The 23,834-nt window shown below is 40.6% G+C and overlaps 1 protein-coding gene across 4 annotated transcripts in view; it reads left to right on the forward strand.

The window, feature by feature from the left end:
- The window catches only part of SH3RF1 (SH3 domain containing ring finger 1), a 46,708-nt gene extending 36,288 nt beyond the window's left edge, over positions 1 to 10,420 (forward strand). For all 4 annotated transcript variants that reach the window (XM_083631129.1, XM_083631127.1, XM_083631130.1 and 1 more), the window contains exons 10-12: positions 312 to 658; positions 1,893 to 2,227; positions 6,955 to 10,420. In XM_083631129.1, coding sequence (XP_083487255.1) covers positions 312 to 658; positions 1,893 to 2,227; positions 6,955 to 7,123 — 851 coding nt within the window. In that variant the 3' untranslated portion in view covers positions 7,124 to 10,420. The remainder of the gene's footprint in view (positions 1 to 311; positions 659 to 1,892; positions 2,228 to 6,954) is intronic.
- The last annotated feature ends 13,414 nt before the right edge of the window (positions 10,421 to 23,834 follow it).

Consider the following 23,834-nt stretch of genomic DNA (forward strand, 5'->3'; position numbering starts at 1 on the left):
ACCAACTCCAGTGTCAGAGAGAATCTGCCTATGAATATTATTTGCTGAGAATCATAAGTATTTATATTTACATATAAATTTTATCTCTGTACAATAGTATTCAGTATAGCATCAGGTACTGGTCAGATATTTTTAATACCATAAAAGATGGTTTGGAGATCTAGGTTGCTATACTGAAATACCCACACATGCCATTTTTAATGCTTGAGACTGTGGAATTAATAGTGTGAGGGAAGTTTTTTAATAACACAACAAGTGGATGCTGTATTGTTTTCAGTCTCATGATACTATGTTTCCCCCTCTCATTGCAGTTGCAATACACAGCCAAGAAAGACCCACAGCCACCGTGACGCCCATTCAGGCTCAAAGTTCAGCATGCCTTATTCCTGCTGCTGTAATTATTCCACACCATTCTGTTGCCTCCCAACAGCTCCAACCTCAGCTTTCTAATGCTGCTGCTTACATCACTGCTGTGAATATCAACCGGACAAATCTCCCATTAGCTTGTACAACAGCATCTCCTGGCACTTCTGCATCTCTGGATGGAGATGCAAATGGGAGAACTGTGACTGCTCACCCTGGAGCTCCAGCTTCCCCAGAGAATACATTAGTAGCTGGAGGAATTACTACTGTCAGTAAATCAGATAGAGATGGCAAGGTGAGCATGACATTTTGGTTGCCGCTCAGGATGTTTTTCTTTAATAGATAACCCAATAGATAGAGGGGACTCTTTATTAGGTGTAACTCCAAAGCTTGCCATAAGAATAATCACCTTTAGTGCCAGATAGTGGCTTGCTTTGTGTATCACATTAAACCATAATTTAAAATAATGTGAATGAGCAGTAGACTAGTAGACAATTTCAAAAGTTCCTAGAGTGTTCCTTCAACTTTCCTGTTTCTGTTGCACCATAGCTGAAACAAGCTGGAATCTGCCTTGTGTCATCTGAATCTTTAAACAAACCATGAGTATTAACAAAGGTTTGTTCTTGGCTTACCGCTTGTGTTTTGTTTAAAAGAAACAAACTATGAGCATGGGTTTAGATGGCATGACAATACAAACTCCAGCTTGCTTTGTCTTCAGCACAGCAAAAGCAGGGGAGGACTGCCCAGAAACCTTTGAGCAACAAACACCAGAATGCTGTTCATTCACATTAAACCATATATTTTTATGATTTGATGTGACAGCAAATTAGGCTAGTGCCAGGCTTAGCTTCTTTCTGTAAGAAGTAAAGTATGGTCAGATTTTTGTTCCTTTAGGAGGGAAAAGAACTGTAATGGAATGGAATTCCTGATGTTACTAAAATATCAGAAGTAGAATTTTATTGAATAAATGGATGAAATTTTTGTATATAACAGTTCCATGGCTTCTGTTATGTGCCACACTTCACTTCCAGTATCCTGGGCCCTTCTGATATTTAGAGCAGAGATGAATATTTTCAACATGCAAGCAACAAAAATATTGAACACTTTAATGTTGCTTCTCTCATTGGATTTTGTATATAACATTTCAGGTATACTTGAACATCCTAGGTACCACCAGTTTTATTGTACAGTTGGATTGCTGGTTAGGACAGCAGTGGGGAACCTCCAGCTCTTGAGCCCAAGAAAGTGTGGCAGAGGTCCTAATATAGCCTGCAAGGCTGCTTTTGTAAGACCGTGCCCACCTACTCCACACCTAATGTCATATGTGACATCAGGTGTGGAACAGGTAAAGATGCAGTAACAAAGGATCCATTGAAACATTAAAGTGCACTCCTGATTGTTCCTTGGCAAACAGGGCTTAGCCCTGAACTTGCAGGCATGGTTAGGATTCATATGTTGCCTGCAAATTGGTATCTTTCTTTCACAGTGAATATTCATGCTTCAAAACAAATGTTTTTATTTATTTCCAGAAAGAAAAAAAGGGTTTGCTAAAGTTACTTTCAGGAGCATCTACCAAGCGCAAACCTCGAGCATCACCACCATCATCACCAACTCTGGAAGTTGAGCAGGCAGCTGCGGAGCTGGCCCTGCAAGGTGCTGTAGGACCAGAAGTTCCATCGGCTTCTAGTCATGGAAGAGCTGAGTCCTGCTCTGCGGACAATGAAACCTCTACATCAATGCAAGATGTTACTCATCGGAAAGCAAGTTCTTTGGATTCCAGTATTCCTATAGCTCCCCCTCCACGGCAGCCCTGCTCTTCATTAGCTCCAATCCTGAATGAATGTAGGCCTGTTGTGTGTGAACGGTAAGTCATTTTCTAGTCAATAAAGTGTAACAACGGCTACAAACTGGGCCTAGAAATGCTAATCAGTAAAAATGCTATAAATAGAATTCTGATATTGTTCCTGTGATCACTAAAAAATCATTGTTGCCCCAACCTGGGTTTGAAATGTACTGTTGCTTCTGAAATGAAATCATAATAGTAGTTTGACAGTGGCTACAACCTACAGTTGCATGCATGTGGCAGTAAGAGAGCCCCACATCTCTGGCTTATACCCGATAAAGCTTTTCCACGATAGATTCCTGCACAGTTGTGTTGTAGGAATGATGTGGAAAGTTGATCCAGCCAAAAAGCCTAGTTGGCTGGACCCTCTGTTTCTGAATAGCAGTTGCTGAGGGAACACATGCAGGAAAGAGCTATCATGGACTTCCTATAAGCATCTAGTTGCCCACTGTGGAAATAGGATACTAAACTGGATAGCCTGTGCCTTGATCTATCAGCACTCTTGTTTTGTACTTATGGAAACAGTCCTGAACTTTATTTTTCGAAATAGTATGCTATTCTTCAGCAAGTATTACCAGGTCAGTACCCTCTCACACACTCCTAAAGCCCTTTCAGTCTGATTGAGTAGGTCTCTTTCATATATTAAAACTAGGTGTTCAGTCAACCTTAATATTTCTGGTTCATAATTCTGTGTATATTAACATTCTTTTTTAATAGAACTGAACTCTGTTGAAAAATTCAAATACTATTGAATCCATTGAAACTTGATTTCTAGCACAGTTATTCCCTTATCAATATTTTTAATTATGCTAAGGAGGCCAGGCACCTGAGTTCTCAACCTTGCTTCTGTTTCCTCATATAGTAGCATTTTTCTCTTATTTCAGTATCGGGATATTGTAGTTTCTCAGTTGACGGAGTCTGTTTGCTTTTTCTGAGTTAGGGAATGGTGCTTGTGTAGATCAGTAGAACTTGTTTTGTAGTTGAATGGCACTCAGAACCTTGCAATATTAATTTTCATTTGACATCTAGTACTTGAAAAAGAGATGCTGGAAATGATGCTTAATAATCATATTGAAGCCCAGTCTCCTCTTTGTCAAGCTCCAGTATGTCAGAGGAAAGCAGGAAAGTCGGTGCTGTACATGAGAGCAGGGAATTAGTCTAGCCTAGAAGGAAAGAGCATCACCACCCCCATTTGCAACAGCAACATTGCCTGAGGGCTGTGAGGACTCGGGGAAAGGAAATGATCATGACAGTGATCAGCAATTTGTTGACTAGAGACTTCTCCTGTTGTTACAAGGATGGTCTGGGTGGAAAGCATGGTTGTTTTGGATTCTCTCTAGCATCCCATGTTCTGGCCAAAAAAGAAGCATGCATATTTATTTTTACAGGACCTGCTGAGATATGTTCCATTTCCTCTCTTCTGCTCTCAAAAATGTACTACATATAGATATCAGTGTTTCATTATCTCAGGGTGGTTCACAGAATAAATGTACAAGATAAAAACACTAAATACACAATAATTGTCAGCAGCCTTTGACATGGTCGATCATGATCTTCTGGACCACCGCCTCGCAGACGTGGGGATACAGGGCATAGCCCGTAACTGGCTGTGCTCTTTTATCTCTGGTTGGGGACAGAGGGTGGCACTAGGGAGGGAAATGTCGTCGCGCCACTCCTTGGTGTGTGGAGTGCCGCAGGGCGCAATTCTCTCCCCGATGCTTTTTAACATCTTTATGCGCTCCCTTGCCCAGATTATCCGGAGCTTTGGGCTGGGCTGTCACCAATATTCTGATGACACTCAGCTCTATCTGCTGATGGATGGCCACACCGACTTGGCCCCAAACACACTGACCAGATGCTTGGAAGCTGTGGCTGGATGGTTTTGTGGGAGCCGATTGAAACTAAATCCTTCGAAGACAGAGGTCCTATGGCTGGGTCGGGATGTCGTGGGGATGAGGGACCAACTCCTTTCTCTTGCGGGGGCCCAATTAGTGCCATTGCCTTCCATTAAGAGTTGGGTGTAATCCTTGACTCCTCCCTTTCCATGGAGGCGCAAGTTACAGCAACAGCCAAGGTGACATTTTCCCACCTTCACCGCATCAAGCAGTTGGTCCCTTACCTTTCCCGCCCCGACCTGGCCACAGTGATCCATGCGATGGTCATCTCCAGGCTTGACTACTGTAATTCACTCTACATGGGGCTGCCCTTGAAGCTGACCCAGAAACTCCAGAGGGTGCAGAATGCTGCAGCGAGGCTCCTCACGGGGTCTCTGCCATGGGAGCATATTCACCCAGTGCTTTTCAAACTGCACTGGCTCCCGGTAGAGTACAGGGTGAGATTTAAGGTGCTGCTTTTGACCTTTAAAGCCCTTCATGGCCTAGGACCCTCGTACCTACGGGACCGCGTCTCCTGGTATGCCCCACGGAGAGCCTCACAGCCCATAAATAGCAACACCCTAGTGGTCCCGGGCCCTAAGGAAGTTAGATTGGCTTCAACCAGAGCCAGGGCCTTTTCAACTCGGGCTCCGGCCTGGTGGAACGCTCTGCCTCATGAGACCAGGGCCCTGCAGGATCTGATTTCTTTCCGCAGGGCCTGTAAGACAGAGTTTTTCCACCTGGCCTTTGGCTTGGAGCCAATTTGATTCCCTCCCTCTCTTTCTTTTTTTCTTTCCTTCTCCTCCTGCGATGAGACTACATTTTAATATTTTAATGTTTCAATATTTTAATGTTGTATTTTAATTTTGCTTTTAAGTTGTAATCATTCAACTTGTTTTTATTATTGCTTGTAAGCCACTCTGAGCCCGGCCTTGGCTGGGGAGGGCGGGGTATAAATAAATTATTATTATTATTATTATTATTATTCTTAATAATAATAATAATAAAAAACAAGAACAAAATACCCTCACAAATCGATAACCGCCTCCCTCCCTCCCAGGAGGACATTTAAAAGGGTATAGGCCAACAGCCTGGTTGAAGATAGAAGTTTTCACCTGGTGCCCAAAGATGTATAACGACGGCACCAGCCCATCCCTCAGGGTGTGTTGCAGCCATAGGGCTTTGCTGAACTATTAAGCAAGAAACATGGCTCTCTGGGCAGTACTACAGTCTTCAATCCTGCCACACCGGCTGCCACTCAAAGAGTTCTCTGAGAGCAATTGTGCAGGGCAAATAGGCTTTGACAATAGCTGTTAACCTGATCCTTTTTTTTTTTTTTTAAAGCAAAGACCTTTTGCACACAAAGCATGTGCTCAACTGCTGAGCAATGGCCTCTCCTCGTACTTTTTTCTGAATTATATTGCATTAGATTGCATTTTAAAAGTTTAAAAAAAAATCATGTGTTCAATTAACCTAGTTAAGGCCTTAATTGTGTCTTTGCTGTTGTTGTTTTACAATTTCCTTCAATCTGATGAAACTTTAAAGAAAAAATAATGCATACAATATTGTTGCAGTACTATAGAGAGATTGGATTTCACTGCTGTTTAGTAGATTAAAAATTCACTACCAAGGTGAACCAGAATTTATAGACCCTGTCTCTAGCCCTTCTACTCAGTTGGGTTGGAGCTAATAAACAGAAGTCAGGCAAAATAATAAGCCATTTATACAATCGGGGGGACGGACTAATTTTAGATTATGTATTCAAACTCATAACATGTTCTCTGTCCCTAATAAAAATGTATGTATCCTCTTAAAAACAAAAACTGCAGTGGCACTTGCAATTATGTATTTGCCGGAATCAGAACAAATATTTATGGGAAAATATATTTAATGCAAAAATGACAAAAAGGTTACAAGCTGCTGCACTTTTCATGCTGTTATTACATTTTGGCTGCTTTTGTATTTGGGGTTTCAATGCATATGTATAATTTCCCGGTTGAGCTTTCACCTAAGCAAGATTGTAGAACAATTATTTCCATGCATATGGCAACTAAGGCATATATTTGAACCATAGTTAATATTGCCATTTATGTTTTCTCTAGAGCTCTATAATTGAACCTGATTCTGAATAACACAAAGCCTTCCTCTTTGGATGTTCATGTGAAATAGCTTAACACTTATGTTTTAATCCCAGCGAGAAGTTTGCCTGCGAATAACCTTTCATCTGAGTATTGTTGGGGTTTTTTTAAATCAGCACGCCCAGGTCAAAATCAGTGCACAAACCTGTGTACCCAATGATAATGCACTGTTTTAAGACCTCCTGCATATTTCAATGCATGTTTACTTGAATTTGAGACAGAATAGTTGGAGGGCTGAAAGTGATTTGAGAGAGGTTTTGCTTCCCTTGCTGTATTTCTGGCCCTAATTATAATCAGTGTATTTATATGACCACATTTTTACCAGTTATGGTGAACTCCTTTAGCATTATTTCATCATGTATGCCACTGTTCTGCTATAAATATGCATTTCAATTTCACAGGTACTGAATTTGAAACTTTACTATAGTTTAATTTGTTTAGCTAAACAAAATTGTATAATAACCACATGTCAACTTTTAAAAATTGTCTTTAAAACATCCTAACACTTAACATCTTCCCAGAGAATTCAGTGGAGTTGGCTTGTATGTATTTACTTGACATTGCTATGTTAACGCACTTTGTGTTTAGAAAATGCACTTATTTTTGAAAGGATGTGAACAGTTCAAGGCAGCTTCCTGTTGCAAGTTGTATCTGGCAAGTGTTAAGTTGTTTTTTGTTTGCAAACAATGGCAGTCTCTGTAATAAAAACCTGAACTTTTATCTTCTTGCTCTGCAGATATAGAGTTGTGGTATCGTATCCTCCTCAGAGTGAAGCTGAGCTTGAACTTAAAGAAGGAGATGTTGTTTTTGTACACAAAAAACGTGAAGATGGTTGGTTCAAAGGCACATTGCAGCGAAATGGAAAAACTGGCCTTTTCCCTGGCAGCTTTGTGGAGAGTATCTGAGATTTGTTTCAAATATTTCAAATCGCACAGCACTATAAAATAGCACAAATATTTTACAAGAGATAGTGCAGCCATTGAAGACTTTTTAAATGTCTGTAATATAAACAAATTTATATTTATGTTTTCCAGTATCCCACAGCACAATTTTGCCATAAAAAAATATGATGAGAGACTTGCTGGGTGTTTTTTTATTATTATTTTGAATTTTTAAGTGTAATGTGTGCCTTGTAATGTCTGATCTCACACTACACAGGAAGATATCTTCCAAATATGTAACACAAAAGAGCAATTGTTTACAAGGCTGTAACTAATTTATTCTTAATTTTCTAAACTTGAATTCTGTTTAATAGCTTAATCCTTGTGATTACGATTAACAACTTATTAATTTATGAAATGAGAAAAGGAGAAGCTGGATTATCTCCTTAGATACAAAGGCATAGTTTCTGACAGATTGCTTTCTGTGCGTGACAGTGAAGTGAGTTTGTTTTATGGGGTAATGTTGGCTGTAATGATGGTGATGTGGTGTCAAATTGAACCTGCAAACTGGGATAAAATGGTACCGTGAGCTTTTCTTATTTTGGGTGAGAAACTATCTGTCAATGGACAAGTCTAAATTCTCCAGACAGTGTAATATTTCTGAAAGGCAAAGCTGTAACTGCAACAGAGTTAACGTTCACAGAGTGAGAATAAAAAATGGTGAAAATGCCAGGAAATGGGAAATCAACTTTCTCTAGCTTCTGCTTATTCAAGAGTTTGGGACATCTGTCAAGATACTGCTTTGTGGATCTGGCTAGTTCTTTGGCACTCACAGAATATAAATGAGATTAAGAGATGTTAACTGCAGAACAATGAGAAATAGTAATTAGCTGCAAGAACTGGTAGAATTCAAAATTTAAATTCAAGTTGCATTCACTGTCTAAATATGCCAAGAAATGTCATTTACTTATTTTACCTTTTCAAAGTGATTTGCATGGCTGAGAGACAATTTTACAATGTTTGAGCAATAGTGGTGGTAAGTGATACACTTGTGTTTTTAAAGTAAAGGCTGTAAGAACACTGTGAAAATTTTGCTAATTTTGTAACTATTGCTACTTTCATATGTCTTAACTACTCATTGTCTTGCATGTATTACCAAATTATCACAGGCATATAAAACACTGCATGATTTATAGATTGCATTCCAGTCTCCTGTTGTGGGTTTTTTGAAGTGCCCACTTGGAGATGTTAAATCAACCAGCTGTCTACATCACGGAAGCCACTGACCAAGACTAGTGAGTGAGTGAGTCCTGGTTAGGTAAAGAGTACTCTAGAGTCCAAATATTCACATCATTCCAGCCATTAATATTTAGAAATGTAGGAGATATGGGGAGCTTGTTCTGTGCCACATTTCAGCAAGAACATACTCCCTCTCAGTTTCTCCCCTTGCTGCCTTTTCACTGTTATTCATCAGACATTAGAAATTAACTTATTTATAACCATGGGGGCTGGGGCAGAAATGAGGGTGCACATTCCTATCTCACTCCTTTTTTCTAGCCACCACAGTGAAGCATGGGGACAGAAAAACAACAACTTCGAAGTCGCAGGGGAGATAAATAGAAGATTGTATTCTAGCTTTATTTGTGATTCTGGTTATACATTCACTTTCAGATAAAATATGAAGTTCTTGGAGCTTTTTTCTTTTTGTAACAGCCACCTTTTCAAGGGAGTGAGAGGGGTCTAAATATACTCAGCCCAATGACTAGTCTTTCCATGTCCAACTATTAATCTTCCCTCTTCCTCTCCATTCTAACTAAAGTGACCGGGGAAGCTAAGGGAGTGGATGACAGATTAGAAATGACCTTTTTGTCACTTGCACAGTCTTCTAGTTCCCTTAAACTGTTTCTTGGCTTCTGAAACAGCTACCCAGCTGGGAAAGCCAAAAGGGCGACATTGGAGAGATTTGTCACCCTTAGGTACATTAGTCTTGGCCTCTGATATCTCTCAACAGTAGCAAGAAATGTGGAATTAAAGAGAGGCAAGTTAGCAACTGACAGACCATATCTTTGGTGCCTGGGAACTGTCAGTTGCTAACCCTAAATGGATCCTGTACAAAAAAACCTCTACTATTTCCAGGGCTTTTAAAAGCCATTTGGCACTGGTGATCCATTCTATACATACAAGGTTGCCTTTTATACAATTGCTTGACTGCAGCAATCTCATTATGCCATGTTCAGCTGAACCTATTCCTACATGAGATTTAACTAACTGTTACCACCCTTTATTCTGGTAGGGTCCTGCTTCTTTAGCAATAGGCAAAATTTTAGTTAGTGCAGATTGTCTTGCTGGAGATACGCTGTCTGCCCATAATATAGCTGCTAAGAAGTTAGTTATGAATAAAAGCAGGCAGCTGGCACCTTTTCCCCTACTTTCAGAATTGGTGGACTTGGAAAGTTCTTATTCCTTTCTAGAACTGAACTTGCAGCACAATATAATTAAGGGAGATATATGCAATATAAAGGAGAAAAATATACTCTAGCTGATGGTAGGCTAATGATTTTCTGATACAAAACACAACTGATTTTTTACTTTACACATGGGGAGGAAATTATTAGCTGAAGGATTTTCTTGCAATATCAAGTAGTTTCATGATAGTCTTCATATAAATTATATTGTTGGAACTGAAATCATTTTTAAATTAACACCCATACAAGACACTGTACAACTCAATTCTTGTGGAATTTAGAAAAATTAGTTACTTGAATATTCATGTGATATACAAGCTAATGAAATGAACTTTAGTTCAGCATAACTTGACACTAATGTGTCAAACCTTATTTTCACAAATTAGTGTTTTATATATTAAAAAGACTACTACAGATAATTTTTCTCTTCTCCATAAGGTAGAATATCTGTGTGACACAGGTACCTCTATTCATAGGGTTTTATTATGTAAAGTCTATCAAAATATAAATTAATATGATAGTGTTGTTAGATATAATACATTTTCTAATGACTTTTTAATAAAAGAAATCACTTTTTGTTTTTAAGGGCTTGTTACACAACAGTACAACAATGACAAAAAATGCAGTTTTCTATGCCTTGTGACCTTTATAAAGTTGTGGGAGTTGGGTTAGGGTTTTTTCGCTTGTGTGTAATCCAGTGTATGAACAAAAAACCTTTACATTCATTTTGTGTTTTTCCTTAAAAGAGATTCTGTGAAAAAATTTAGTGTCTATATTTAAAGTCCAGTGAATGTTATGTGTTTTTCTCTGTTAAATTTCCATTCCTAATAAATATTTTCTTAGCAAACATCTGAAACCCAGTGTGTGTGTATGTGTGCGTGAAAGACTTGTGATTACTTAAGGCTAATAGTCAAATAATATATGTTTTGTTAATCTGTATTCATTAAACCAAACAATAAAAAGCCCCCCCCCCCATCTAGTTAGGCTATGTAAGATGAATTACAAGCAGAAATAAATCGTAATATGGCTATAAGGTAAATGGAGATGACCTAGCTGATGAGCTTCTCCATCTCTGTCTGATTCTATTAATATCTGTAGGAGGTAGTTCCTGTGCCAAGCTGCTCATGCTTTATTAAATCAGTCTAGGTCTGCTATGTGCATACCATTAGGTACTTCAGAGCTGTTTGTGCACAGAGAATATTCCCTGTAGAGGTGAAGAATCTGATACAGTTGGATGGTATCCTTTAATTTCCAATAGCATAGATGCTTGGGCGATTTTTAAAAATGAAAATGACATTAAAGAAACCCAAAGGACGCTGTAAGAACTCGTTTTTAGAGAAAATGTGAAGCACGGGGAATATGTTGCCAGTAAGATCATTTTAATGTGGTAATCTGTTTGGGTGGGGGGGGGACATACATTCACTTAAAGATTTGAAGAGCCAGATGCAAGAAGGCAGACTTTCAGTGGAGAAGAGCAGGCTGCCAACAGGAGGCCAGGCACTTGTGCCCATCAGCTGTGATGCAGGAGTGGGTGCTTCCACCACAAAATGTGACTTTGACCACAGAGGTTTTGCTAATAGGTGGTATTCAAAACACACACTTTTTATAGTTGGCTGCCCCCCACCCCCACCCCCAAACCATGTAAAATGGACATTTTTGTAAATAATGATTTCATCATATTGAAGAAAAAGTCTACCTTGGATACAAATATCAGTAAAATGAAATTTATACCCAATGAATGGTTCTTTTTTTAAGAGAAATTGAAATAATCTCAAAATTTGCACAGAGGCAGAGAAAAATTAAGCTCCAAAAAGCAACACAAAACAAATTGCTTACTGTTAAACAAGAAAACTGCCTTATTTTTCTATAAGTATTTTTTCTCCAATGTTTGGCATGCTTGTAGAAGCTGAATATCTTTGCAGGGACTGTGAAGGAACGAAACAAGGAAATGAGAAGGGGAAAAGCATATAGTTAAAGGAAACTAACAAAGTGGAGTCCTTAAAAGAGGGACAAGGCAAAGAACTTCCACTTTCTGAACACTGCCCAGTAGACCGGTGTAGATACAGCATGTTTTCAAACATGCAGTTCCATTCTTGACTTGGCTGCCTGTCCAGTCATAGCACTCCATGAAAGTCAAGGCATGTAACAAATTTTATTCTAACTCAAGAATTTCCTCAATAAGAAGGGAAAGTTAATGATGACAGAAGACAGAAGACAGAGGAGCATCAAGATACTGTAAAATAAATGGACTGAAGCAATTTCTATAAAAGATTCGTGGATGAGGTCACATAACATGTTTTCAACATGATAATTGCAATTATTGATTATCTTAATGCGTGAACTGCTGTCAATATTTACTGCATGACTAGACATCACAGATCATTGCCTCTTAATCATGCAAATAGGCAATTAGCCAACTAGGTGGAAGGTGAAATTATCACTAAGTGTTTCAGCATTTTATTATGCAGAGAGCATATACACTATATAGAAATGACACAATTTCTGCCCAAAGCAATTATAGTTTGAGAGAACAATAGAGAATGAGAGGATAAAGGAATGATTATAATGTAGCTGTAGAAAATGTAACATCTGGTATCAGGCAATAGAGAAAACAAATGTATGCTAACCCAGGAATAACTTAATAGAATATGTGGGGCTTGGGAATAGATTTATGGCAACATAATGTAGTTGAATTTATGGATAAATAACTTTACATTTAATGTGCTGAGTTTGCTTAGAGAAAAGCAGGGTAGGGTAACATTTAGGAGGCAATTCTACAACGGTAAAGGATAATAATGCAAGGAGGAGATGCTGTTTTGTTGCATGTGCCGTGTCATGGCTATACCAGCAGCTCTGTTGACAATGGAAGTTTTTAATTTTTGATGTTTTACTGTGGTTTTATAATTTGTCGCTGGGGCAACCCAGTCAGATGAAACACATATAATGTTGTCTGTCTGTCTGTCTTTGTTGTTGTTGTTGTTGTTGTTGTTGTTGTTGTTGTTGTTGTTGTTATAAATGAGATGTTTGTGTGGAAAGCATGTACCTCTGCAGGATGCTATGCAGCCTGACATCACTTTTAAAGGGTTCTCAATTTATGTGCCCAGACCTCCATGTGCAGTGTTCACTTACAATGCACACAAATGCCTAGTGAATGCTGATGTCATGAACAGGTAAGACACCAGGGAAGGGGAAGAAGAGCCCAGTGAGGAGCGTAGCCATGATTGGTACACTCTGGGACAAGCTGAAGAGGGAGAAGGGGAGGTGGGGGACTTAGGAGAAACTCAGTGGACATTAGAGGACGTCAAAGGGGCAGCCAGCAGTTCCTGGGAGCCAGGGGGAGTGGTCACATCACCAGAACTGGATGTGCCCCCTCCTTTGAAAACACAATGGGCTCTGAGGCGTCATGAACAGTGGGAAGTACACTTTAAGAGACTGAGGCAGGCAAGAGAACACAGCCCAGTTTACTAGTTGATCAGGTGAAGATCATGGGACTTGATAGGTCCAGGAGGAGGTTTGTGGTCACTCAGATGGATTAAACTCAGGTCAGATGAGGATCACATGCTTCATTAAGGGGAGAGGCACAGCTACTCAGCTGAGCTAGCTCAGGTACATCAAACAAGACTGGAAGGAACAAAAAAGATCAGCAAGGCAGAGGCTCTGTGTCTGCTCAACCTCCACCATTGATGGACCACAGCTTGTTTTGGGAGCGCCACCAGACTGTGATTTTGGGACTGACCTTGGACTCCAACTCTGGATCTTCTTCAGAGACTGAAACCTGGCCTTACGGTTTGACTTTGAACCTTTCTCATTGCATTGTATTGTCTGATTCCTCTCTCGCATTGTCCTTGGGACTGTTGCCACTAGCTCTTTCTTCTTAGACTATGCTGCTTGCTCTGTGCACTGTTGGGACTTAGCTCAGAGTGTGTGGGGATTCAGGACAGCTAGGCAAATATACAGTGGCCAGCACATTGATTGAAAATCACAGAGCCACATGTAAACCCCCCCCCTCTTTTCAGTCACCCAGAATGCCTCTAACACTTCCTGCACAACTTTTCGCTGCAGAAATAACTCCCATTTTATTCATACAAAGACTCACAAGTTCTCTTCCATTCATGGCCGTCTCAAGATGACAGACAGTATTCTTGACCAATGTTTGGCAGCTCCCTCTGATACTAGGGTGAATATGCTTCTTCTGATCTTTAGAGATGTGCATACTAGTCCAAACTTTGTGGCTATCGCCTCTTGAACAACAAAAACCTAGCATGCCTGCATGACAGCTGTTAGAGAGTGGCACAGAAGTCAGATGTTTATTATACGGTTTTCTTTGCACTGGAACAAAACTAATTAAAGGGTTGTGCTTCTCTCCCCCCCCCTTTCCTAATTGCTCATTCTTAGAAATCCTTGTTTTGTTCATCATCCCCACCTCTTTTTCCCCCCTCCCCACCCCCTGAGTATTTGACAAATTGTTCTGGATCCGCATCATATTTACATAATTTGAGCATGAGCGGCATGCTACACTACATTAGTTCAAATGATGAATAAGCCAAACTAATTGGGGCATGCAGTAGGCAGGCACAGAATAAGGTTCACTTGGCATGTATGCTGTAATCAACTGCCGATTTCGAGAGAGGGGGGAATAAATGGGGGTGGGTTCTTATCTTGTTCTACCAAATGAAACATGAAATTAAGCATCTAAATTGGTGTTTTTTGTTCCTTATAATACATTAAAAACAAAACACAAAGCCCTGCTGTGCAGTGTTGTGCAAGGGAGCACATCTGGTTCATTGCTTCTTAAAAATTCAAACTCTGATCTCTCTCCCCACCCCAAATAAAACCAAAATGCCAGGTTGAAACAAGCTTGTTTCCTTTTATAATGTGCCTAATTATATAAGGGGATGTGGGAACTTGGAATAGTTCTGTGGTGGGAAGGATCAATTCTATATTGTAAGGTAATTGTGAAAGTAAGGACTACTGTAAGTAGTTATGGGCTTAACTCCCAGGTAGCATAGCTGATGTGGTTTTCTTCCTTTCCTTCTTAGTAGTAGGCAGTTGTATCTTGCAACCATGAGAGCTTCACCACTTATCTACCCTGAAAGTTGCACAACATGCTTAGTTGACTATTTTAAAAAACAAGAATGCCTCACCCTTAGGTTGTCTTTTTTTGTCAATTTTTAAAATTGAATTTTAATAACAAACAGGTTTTGGGATGGGGGAAGTAAAAAAAAATTAAAGTGGTCAGAATCACTTTGTATAGGATGGAGCTTTGTGATTTACAGAGTCAATAACAGGACATACCAAGATAAAAGGGATATGTGGTCTATCATTACAAAGAGTTCCAATGGTCTAAATGAAAATCATTACTAATTTTTAGTGTGTGTTTTTTAAAAAAAAGATAAAAGACTTGGACTTTACTAAACTGAGACACTTGCATAGTTTTTAACCAAGAATCTACATTATTTAGATCCAAAGGCTTCCATAAGTTGGCAGTTGTCGCCTGGGCCACTGTCAGAAGAGGTGAAATCATCTCCTTGTTATCAGCGTCCCAATCCAAATTGACAAATTCAAAAGAGCCACACAATGAATCTTGTTGTTGTTCACAATTATGTTGGCTACTTCTGACATAACATTATGGCACTTCGAAATCACAGGCTGACATGATAACAATAATAATATCATTTTTTTTGCATGGATGTGCATGTCTGGAAGCTGCCCCCTGCCTGTGGGTAGCCTTAAACAGAGGAAGAGCAGTACCTTACAGAATAGATACATACCACCTAGTGCACTACCTTCTTCTGAACATCAACAGTCTGCACAGGGATTGGCACAGTTCCCTTAGAAATGGCAAATACAGCTGTACTGATTCACCTGTATTGCACCTGATTAAATTGTTGGGATACCCATGCCCTTATCAGCTAGAAGACCTCAGCACCTTTTGTTAACTCAGAAGTCACTATTCGTGGTCCCCCATGGCTCAGATGCATGAATGCAGCTATGCATTCAGTACTGTCAGCTAAACGCTGTGGAACTCCTGGTGGAGATTAGACAGACTGTTGAATTTCAGATGCTTGATGAAGACCTGTTTATTTCAGCAGGCATTTGAAGTAAGGTTGGGGGGTGGTCAAGTTTAACTGATCTTATCTTTATTGTATATTTTGTAGCTTTACTGTACACCACTTACAATGTTAAGGGCTATATAAATTCTTGCTTTAAATAAATATTCTGACATGCAGATATTCTCTGTCTGAATGTGCAGATTATTCAACATTTCACAGGTGGAATTTCTTTTACGTCAACAATATATTTTTTAAACACCTACAGTACATGTTATTATTACACTCTTGCCTGTTTGTTATTTGTGGTACAGTGGTACCTCGGGTTACGTATGCTTCAGGTTACATATGTTTCAGGTTACAGACTCCGCTAACCCAGAAATATTACCTCAGGTTAAGAACTTTGCTTCAGGATGAGAACAGAAATCGTGCTCCAGTGGCGCAGCGGCAACAGGAGGCCCCATTAGCTAAAGTGGTGCTTCAGGTTAAGAACAGTTTCAGGTTAAGAACGGACCTCCGGAATGAATTAAGTACAGTGGTACCTCGGGTTAAGTAATGTTTTTAATATATATACAGCAAATCTCAGTGCACCATTGATCATGCTAATAGTATTTCTAATGTAACCTGGAAAATCTCCGAAAGCAAAATAGTAGGGTATCAGAGACAGATATTCATCTGGGGCAGATACTGGTAAATAGGGACTGTCCCTGATAAACAGACAGTTGGAGCAGTTGCTGGTAATGCAAAATAAAATGTTAATTTGGAGAAATGTATAAATGGGAGATGATGGGGGAGAGATGGATAATACTGTGTTGAAACCAGCTTGAGTTTTTATCATATATGGTTCAGTAAAAGGAGAGGGAAATGTATTCATGTGTGAAGATTTATTTACCTTACTTAATGCACTGTGAGAAGGAAGGTGGCATATCAATTTGTATAGAACATATTAAATCTTTTTTTTTTAACTCCCTGCTGTGGGTAGTTTGCCACCACCTCCTCCAGCAAATGTTTGCTTTTAGAGTATAATTTCTCCTGCATAGCACAACTAATTGGAAGGCTTTTAAAGAGAAGTATATATGGGAGGTTTTCGCAGGCTATGTGTGTGTGCTGGTGTGTCATAGCCCCAGTTCTGCAACCCTATTGTGGCTAGCAGGTCCAGTTTTAGGGGCAGGGAGAGTCTTGAGACTGGGGCAGGGGGAGTAAACTAATTAAAGGTGAAGCATACACCCTTCATATATGAAAGAAAAATGTTCTGAAATGGTCTGCAGAAAACGGACAGGCTTTGTGGGAGACTGCCATTTTCTTACACATATAGTGTGCGCACACACGCACACACACACTTTTGAATGATAGCTTCTGTACAACCCACCTTACATGCAGCAAATGGAGGCTCTTGCTGGAGGGAGCTTAGCAATTAACCAGCGACCTCCCACTGAGGTGCGAATTATAGGTTTCTAGCAATAACAGTGCAACCTGGAGGGAAGAGGTTTGTACTCCCTGTAACCAGCAGATTATTGGGGTGTGCTTAGTTCTCTAAATAAGAGCGGCCTGCGCACGACTCACTTAAGGAAATGAGCAGTTTTGAGAGGCTGGAACGGTTTGCTTTTTTCCAGCTTGCCAGCATTTGTTTCCTTCCATCCTTTCTTATTTCTTCTATGTCCTTTCGCCCCTCTCTAACCTGCCCTACGCCGGGGCATCAGGGGACCTTCCTCACCACTTCTGCCCTTGATGCTGCTGCAAGCTGCAGTGATACTAGCTTGTCTTCATCCCAGGCTGAATGAGAGAAAGAGAGTCCATTTCTGACTGAGAATGGAGCAAAAATAAGATGGTTTTTGAACCGCTGTATGAACTCTGCCCACATGCCACATGACAGGAACTGGTGGGTGGCATCTGGTGGTCCATGATGTTCCTTCAGGTGAAAGCAGTAGCTTTAGGGATGAATTCCTAGGTTTGCCTTTGTCCCCATGGGGAAGCCAACTGGGACCGTGCTTCTGTGTGCCACAGTTCGAGTTGGGCTAGAGACATTTTGCTGCCTGAGGCAAAAGACAAAATGGCACCCCTGCTAGGGCTGGCCCAGCCATTAGGTGGGGTGAGGCCATTGCCTCAGGTGGTGGAAGCACCTCAACACCTTCCACAACTGGCAAAGAAGTGGCACCTGCATTGGCACCAATTTCAGGTGAGATCTTGCTGAAATCGGCACCGATGTTGGCGCCACTTCACCACTGGTGGCAAAGCTAGCCGGGTGGGCAGCATTCTACATACAAAAGCCAACCCAACGGCTGAATCTTTATTTAAACAATTTGTATACCGCCTTATCACAGTCGTCTCTAAATAGCGCACAGGAGACCCAATGCGATAAGACAAAAAACAAGTTAAAACTATAAAAATCAGAGATTGTTTTCAAAAGCGTGCTGGCATTTAGCACTAGCAGTGGGATGGCTTTCTTTACCTGAGAGACAAAAGACTAGCTTAGTGCAGTGGTAAGGAATCGGGGACAATGGGAATTGTAATCAAACAATATCTGCAGGGCCACTGATGCCCCACCACTGAGGTAGGGAGAGCAAGGGGGGTAGGCCTTATGGCACATGCAGATCTGTCATCAAACAGGGGGGAGTGGCTGATGGAGGTGCTGCTGCTGCCCCACATATAAGGGTAAAGTAAGGTAAAGGACCCCTGGACAGTTAAATCCAGTCAAAGTCGACTGTGGCGAAAAGCACTCATCTCGCTTTTCAGGCCTAGGGAGCTGGTGTTTGTCCGCAGACAGCTTTCCAGATCATGTGGCTGTGCTACTGGTGCACAGAGGCCTGTGGCAATTGCCAGAGTGCACAGAAATGCCTTTTAACTACCTTCCGCCGCAGTACCTATTTATCTACTTGCACTGGTATTCTTTCGAACTGCTAGGTTGGCAGAAGCTGGGACAGAGCAACGGGAGCTTACCCTGTTGTGCGGATTCAAACCGCCGACCTTCTGATCGGCAAGCCCAAGAGGCTCAGTGGTTTAGACCACAGCGCCAACCGCTCCCTCTTGCCCCACATATACTCTGGTAGCAGATGCTGCCTGAGGCAGCCAACTAATTAGGATGGCCACACATTGCCAAAAAAGAGGACATAGGTTTGCATAAGTTGCACATGTTCTAATTTATATGTATGGATGCACATTTAGAAATAATTACTATAATTAAAACAGAAATAAATCTCATCATAAACTTGTGAACTGCCTATACAATTGAAACACAAATCTTCCCCCCAAATCATCCTGGAAACTGTAGTTTATGCCCTTAACAAACTACAGTTCCCATGATTTTGGAGTGAAAGGCACATGCTTTCAGTGTATAATGTGTTCATCACAGCCAGTGTTACTCAAATGCCTTGAACTCTGGGCTCTCTTTTTTTAAAAAAAGCTGCTCCGCTTTCTTCTTCCAGGATCAACCATCTGTTCTGCAGGTGATCCTTGCACATCTCTGCATAGGTACTGCCTGCTGCTGCAGGCAAAGATGATAACTCATCCACGTAGAGCAATGCATTTCTCCCAAGCACATTAGTGGCAGCTGCTGTAATTCAAAGCTTCAGGGGCCAGAGGTGCTGGGGGCAGGGAGGGGGGAGAGAGAGAGAGGCAAAAGGTCTCTGCATGAGTGCCTCCAGAGACTGTCACTATTTTGCAGGGGAAAGGGGCATGCAAGCTTTAGGTTCGTAAATCTAAGTGTACTAAAGCACTTTGTCACCCTAGCACTAAAACAAAAAACAAAAAGAAAGAAACCAGTTTGTAAAAATGATGGGGAAATGCACTGGAAGGTGTGGCATGAGCAAATATTTAAGGAGAAGATGTGTAAACTCCTCACAAGCAAATCAGAATGAATGAATGAATGAATGAAGACCAGATGTAGCTTAACCACTGTCAGCTACCTATATGCAAGCAAATGTGGATAATTTCCGAAGAAACGGGCCATCTGGAGGAGTGGTGCTATCACTCTCTCCCTTGATTTTTTTCCCCTCTCTGCCCTCCCCACATCTCATGCCAGGTCAGTCTTGCTTCTTTCTTGGTGACACCAATGGTTGTAATGCTCACAGATTTGATTTGTGGAAGGGAGAGAGCGAGAGCATGAGAGTCAATTGTCTCTCTTTCCCTGCACCCTGAGGGAATGCCTGCCCCAACCAATTTGGAGAACTCTAGGATAATATTGAAATGTCTTTTTGCTGTGGGTTTGCTGTCCCAGGGTTGGATTTGGAATGTGGCAAGCTGGAAACGGTACCCAAGTCCCGTCTGAAAGAATCCTCATGAAAACTAATGAAGCCAAGGATGTTGGGAGATGGTGTTTCTTCCATGTTTAGCTGTGCACTCCTTGGACCACTGTAGCAAGATAATTGCCATTCAACTCCACTGCCCCCATCAGTAAAATGCTCTCAAAACCACAGGTAGTGCAGATTATGAATGAAGACAAGCATTGCTTAGCTCCCAAGGAGGCACACTTGAGTGGATCATTCATCTTTACACTTGGATTACTTATATTTATATGGTTTGGGTTCCATCTTGCTTTCATCAGGAACATGTTGCTTCAGGTTGAGGGGGATAATAAAAATATGTTGCCCTCAGGCATTTTCTTAGCATTGACTTACTCTTTTTCTTTTAAGCAGCTCTGACATACCTGAGCTAAGACTGTGCCCCCAAACGGTTTGGTGAATTCAGCTTTAGTACTAAACACATGTGCATATGCCTTACGCATATCTAAATAAGAGTTGAAGCATTTGTCTTTGCCTGGTTAAACTAGCTTGCCCTTACTTTCATACTTCAAACAGATGTAGTTGTCACCCAGTCAAATGCTGATTTACCATTCAGCGAAATGTTTAGTTTTTCCCTTTTCTGTGCTTTGCATAAGCTGTTTGGATAAGCCCTTTTTATTGCTAAAAGCACTGCTTGAACATTTGACATTTACCTGATGCCTTTTAAAATAAGACAGACCAGTTTTTATTATTAAAAACTTCTCAGAGGAAACAAGGAGGTGCGTTTGTGAGTCACTGACACTAGCCAATCGGTGCTCTGTACAACTAGGCTCTGCGGCAAATATTAGGAATGCAGTTGTACACACAGGTGGGCATGTTTTCAAACTAGTGTGCAGCAGCGTTCTCTTCTCCTCCCTTCAATCAGTGTTTCCACAGACCTTTAAAAAGGGAGGGTGGAGAATAATCTTGCAGTCTTTTGCAAGACTGGCTGGAAACTGGTATGTTGATATACTGATATACAGAGGATAAATATTGGTGTGCAAAGGGGACAGAGTAGTGTACTGCTTCTTATTTTGCCTATTTCATTCACATACAAGTTAAACATGGTGAGCAGGAGTGGCATAGCCCTATAATATCAGCAGATCCATTCCATTAGGAGGTGACCTGCCCAAGAACTGTCTGTGTATGCATATATGCAGCAGGTATATGAGAAATGCATTTTCAGATTATAACCATTCCAGCAGAATTGTGTTTTAGATTGACACTTGGTGTTGAACAGGGGCGACACGGGGATGATGTTGTGTGTACAGCACCCCAAAAAGGCTCCTATACCCAGCACTGAATGTGCAGTATTGCACAGTGTGAACACGCCTTATGATAGGCCCTTAATCTCCAGAGTTCACTTTGAGAGGGAGTGATTTGTATATTAATAGGCAGCCTTACTTGGCAGCAAATCCATTGATCTCAACAACATGTACGTCAAAGTCAGGCCACTTTGGGTCGCATCATAACTGTTCCTGTGTGAACGAGCACATTAATGCATCGGAACAAACAAACCAGGCCTCTAGAATTGGGGATGGGTGGGTGAAATATTTAAATTTAGTTCTCTGAGGAAGATGTCTGTCCTAAAATAACTGTATTCAGCAATGCCCAAGAGCTCATGAGAGACTCGGTCACTTTTTGAATACCAACCATATATTTGATGGGTTCCAAATTGCAGAGTGCAACTTGGCTTTTTGAAGAGGCTCTCTTGTGGTTAGCTGCTGCATGGTTTTCTCACGGCCTATCAGTGCACACATGGGACAGGAGATGAGTCAGCAGCTGAATCACTTTAAAGTGGTGATCAACCGTACCAAAAGGGATGTGCCCTGGGTCAGATTGTTTATTTCAGCTGGCTGGGATTGTTGATGCAACTGAAGGACCTTAGACCAAGAGGTTTACTTAAACAAAAGTGGGGAGGATGTTTAAAATGTAGTTTCCCTCTTGATACTAAGCAATCTCGGCTCCATTCTTATAATTTTCATAGAAGAAAATTATTGGTTGGCGCTTTTTCTTACCTGTTTTTCAAAAGCGCTATCCTGTGAATAGAGTTGATTTGGAGTATCTAGTGACCGCTTTTTAATAGACTAGATAATGCATATGGATTTATCCCATTCTGTGCCAGTTCTAGAAGTTAACCAAAAGAGGCTCATGCCAATTTAGTACTGATTTTCTTCTCCCAAGTCCTGCCCCACGCAACACTCTATAATTGTGCAATCCTCACGATGTGTATATAGATGTGTATATAAATTTAAAAACCAACTGCAGAGAGTTAAATAGCTGATATTAAGAAGCCTGAAACCAGGGGGGAGGGAAGTTAGTAGGGGGTCGAATAGAAAAAAGAAGAGAAAGTCATTTGAAGTTCTAAAGAAACAAAGGAGAGGAACAAGTACTGAAGTGGAGAATCGGAGTAGGTCGCACGTGATTCAGATGTCTAACATTTTTAAGTGTTATTTAAGCGTCATTATCATTATCATTAGTATTAACATTATTATTTTCTCCTTTTTCGGGTATTTTTCTTATGTATTTATACTTATACTTACGTTCCAATTTTGTTCTTCTTTGATTTTTTCCCTTTCCTTTTTCTTTTTCTTTTAACATTGATGTAAATGTAAATGTATATGTGTGTATGTATGTATGTGTATGAAATTAATAAAGAGATTTAAAAAAAAAAAAAAAAAAAAAAATATAATTGTGCAATCCTATATCTTGAAATGAGTAAATCCTATTAAGTTAAACAGGATTCCCAAGTAAGAGTGTATACTATACAGTGTATAGGATTGCAGTCTTAATCCTAAATTTATTGGGGTGCATGTAGGTTACTCAGAAGAAATGTAAACATACTCTTTACATGGTCAGGGTGTTGTTTATTTTAACTGTGCTTCCTGTAGCAAGTGTGTGTGTGTGTGTGTGTGTGTGAACGATACACCCAGGACTATACTCTAGATCATGCATTGAATGTTTGAGCTCTGCCTTGAAATATGCAAATTCCATATTCCTTTGCCTTACACACCTCAGCTTTCTGGGCAATGGAAGAGATAAATAATTGGGAAGGGATTATCTGCTATTTAATCTGGTATTTGCTTAAAGCATATTTAATTTATGTGGAATGCACTTTACTATGCAATGTCACCATGAACCGTTGTTATCTGTTTCAAACCCCGGCATAATTAATCCATGACTCATGCAATGGGCAGAGTCGTTTTCTGACAAACATGGTTGGAGTATATGTGTGTGTTTTCTTTCAAACAATATAACTAAAGATTGCTTGGGGCTGCTTGGAGAACCAGTCTGTGCAGTCACCATTCTCCTAAAGCATATAGACATCAAATAATTTGGATATTCTAACAAAAGGCAGTATCATACTCACACCCTTGCTAACACCTGCCACCCTGGAAAAGGTTGGGGGTGTTTGTGTTTGGGGCACATTCCAAACTGCTGATTCTGAAAGTGCAACTTGGACTGTGGCTTCTCCTATGACTGGGCGAGGATTAAGGGGATTAAACAGGACTGTGATGTCTACTGAACAATAGAACAGAATTTCAATTCTTTGACTAATCTCTGTGAACTGGGTGGTCAATAGTTGACTAGGTGACATGTTAATTATACTTTAGTCAGTTAAGAGCATAAGAGCAGTCCTGTTGAATCAGGTCAAAGGCCTATTTCAGTGATGGCCAAACTTGGGCCTCCAGCTGTTTTGGGACTACAACTCCCATCATCCCTAGCTAACAGGACTAGTGGTCAGGGATGATAGGAATTGTAGTCCCAAAACAGCTGGAGGCCCAAGTTTGGCCATTACTGGCCTTTTTAGTTCAGCATCCTGTTCTCACAATGGCCAACCAGATGCCTAGAGGAAGTCTGCAAGCACGACCATCACGCAACAGCACTCTCTCTTCCTGTGGTTTCCAGTCTTCAGAAACATACCACCTCCACTACATCTTATGGGAGTGAGGAAGTACTTTAT

Source organism: Podarcis filfolensis (genome assembly GCF_964270895.1).
Source record: "Podarcis filfolensis genome assembly, chromosome: 9".
In the NCBI taxonomy this organism is placed as follows: domain Eukaryota; kingdom Metazoa; phylum Chordata; class Lepidosauria; order Squamata; family Lacertidae; genus Podarcis; species Podarcis filfolensis.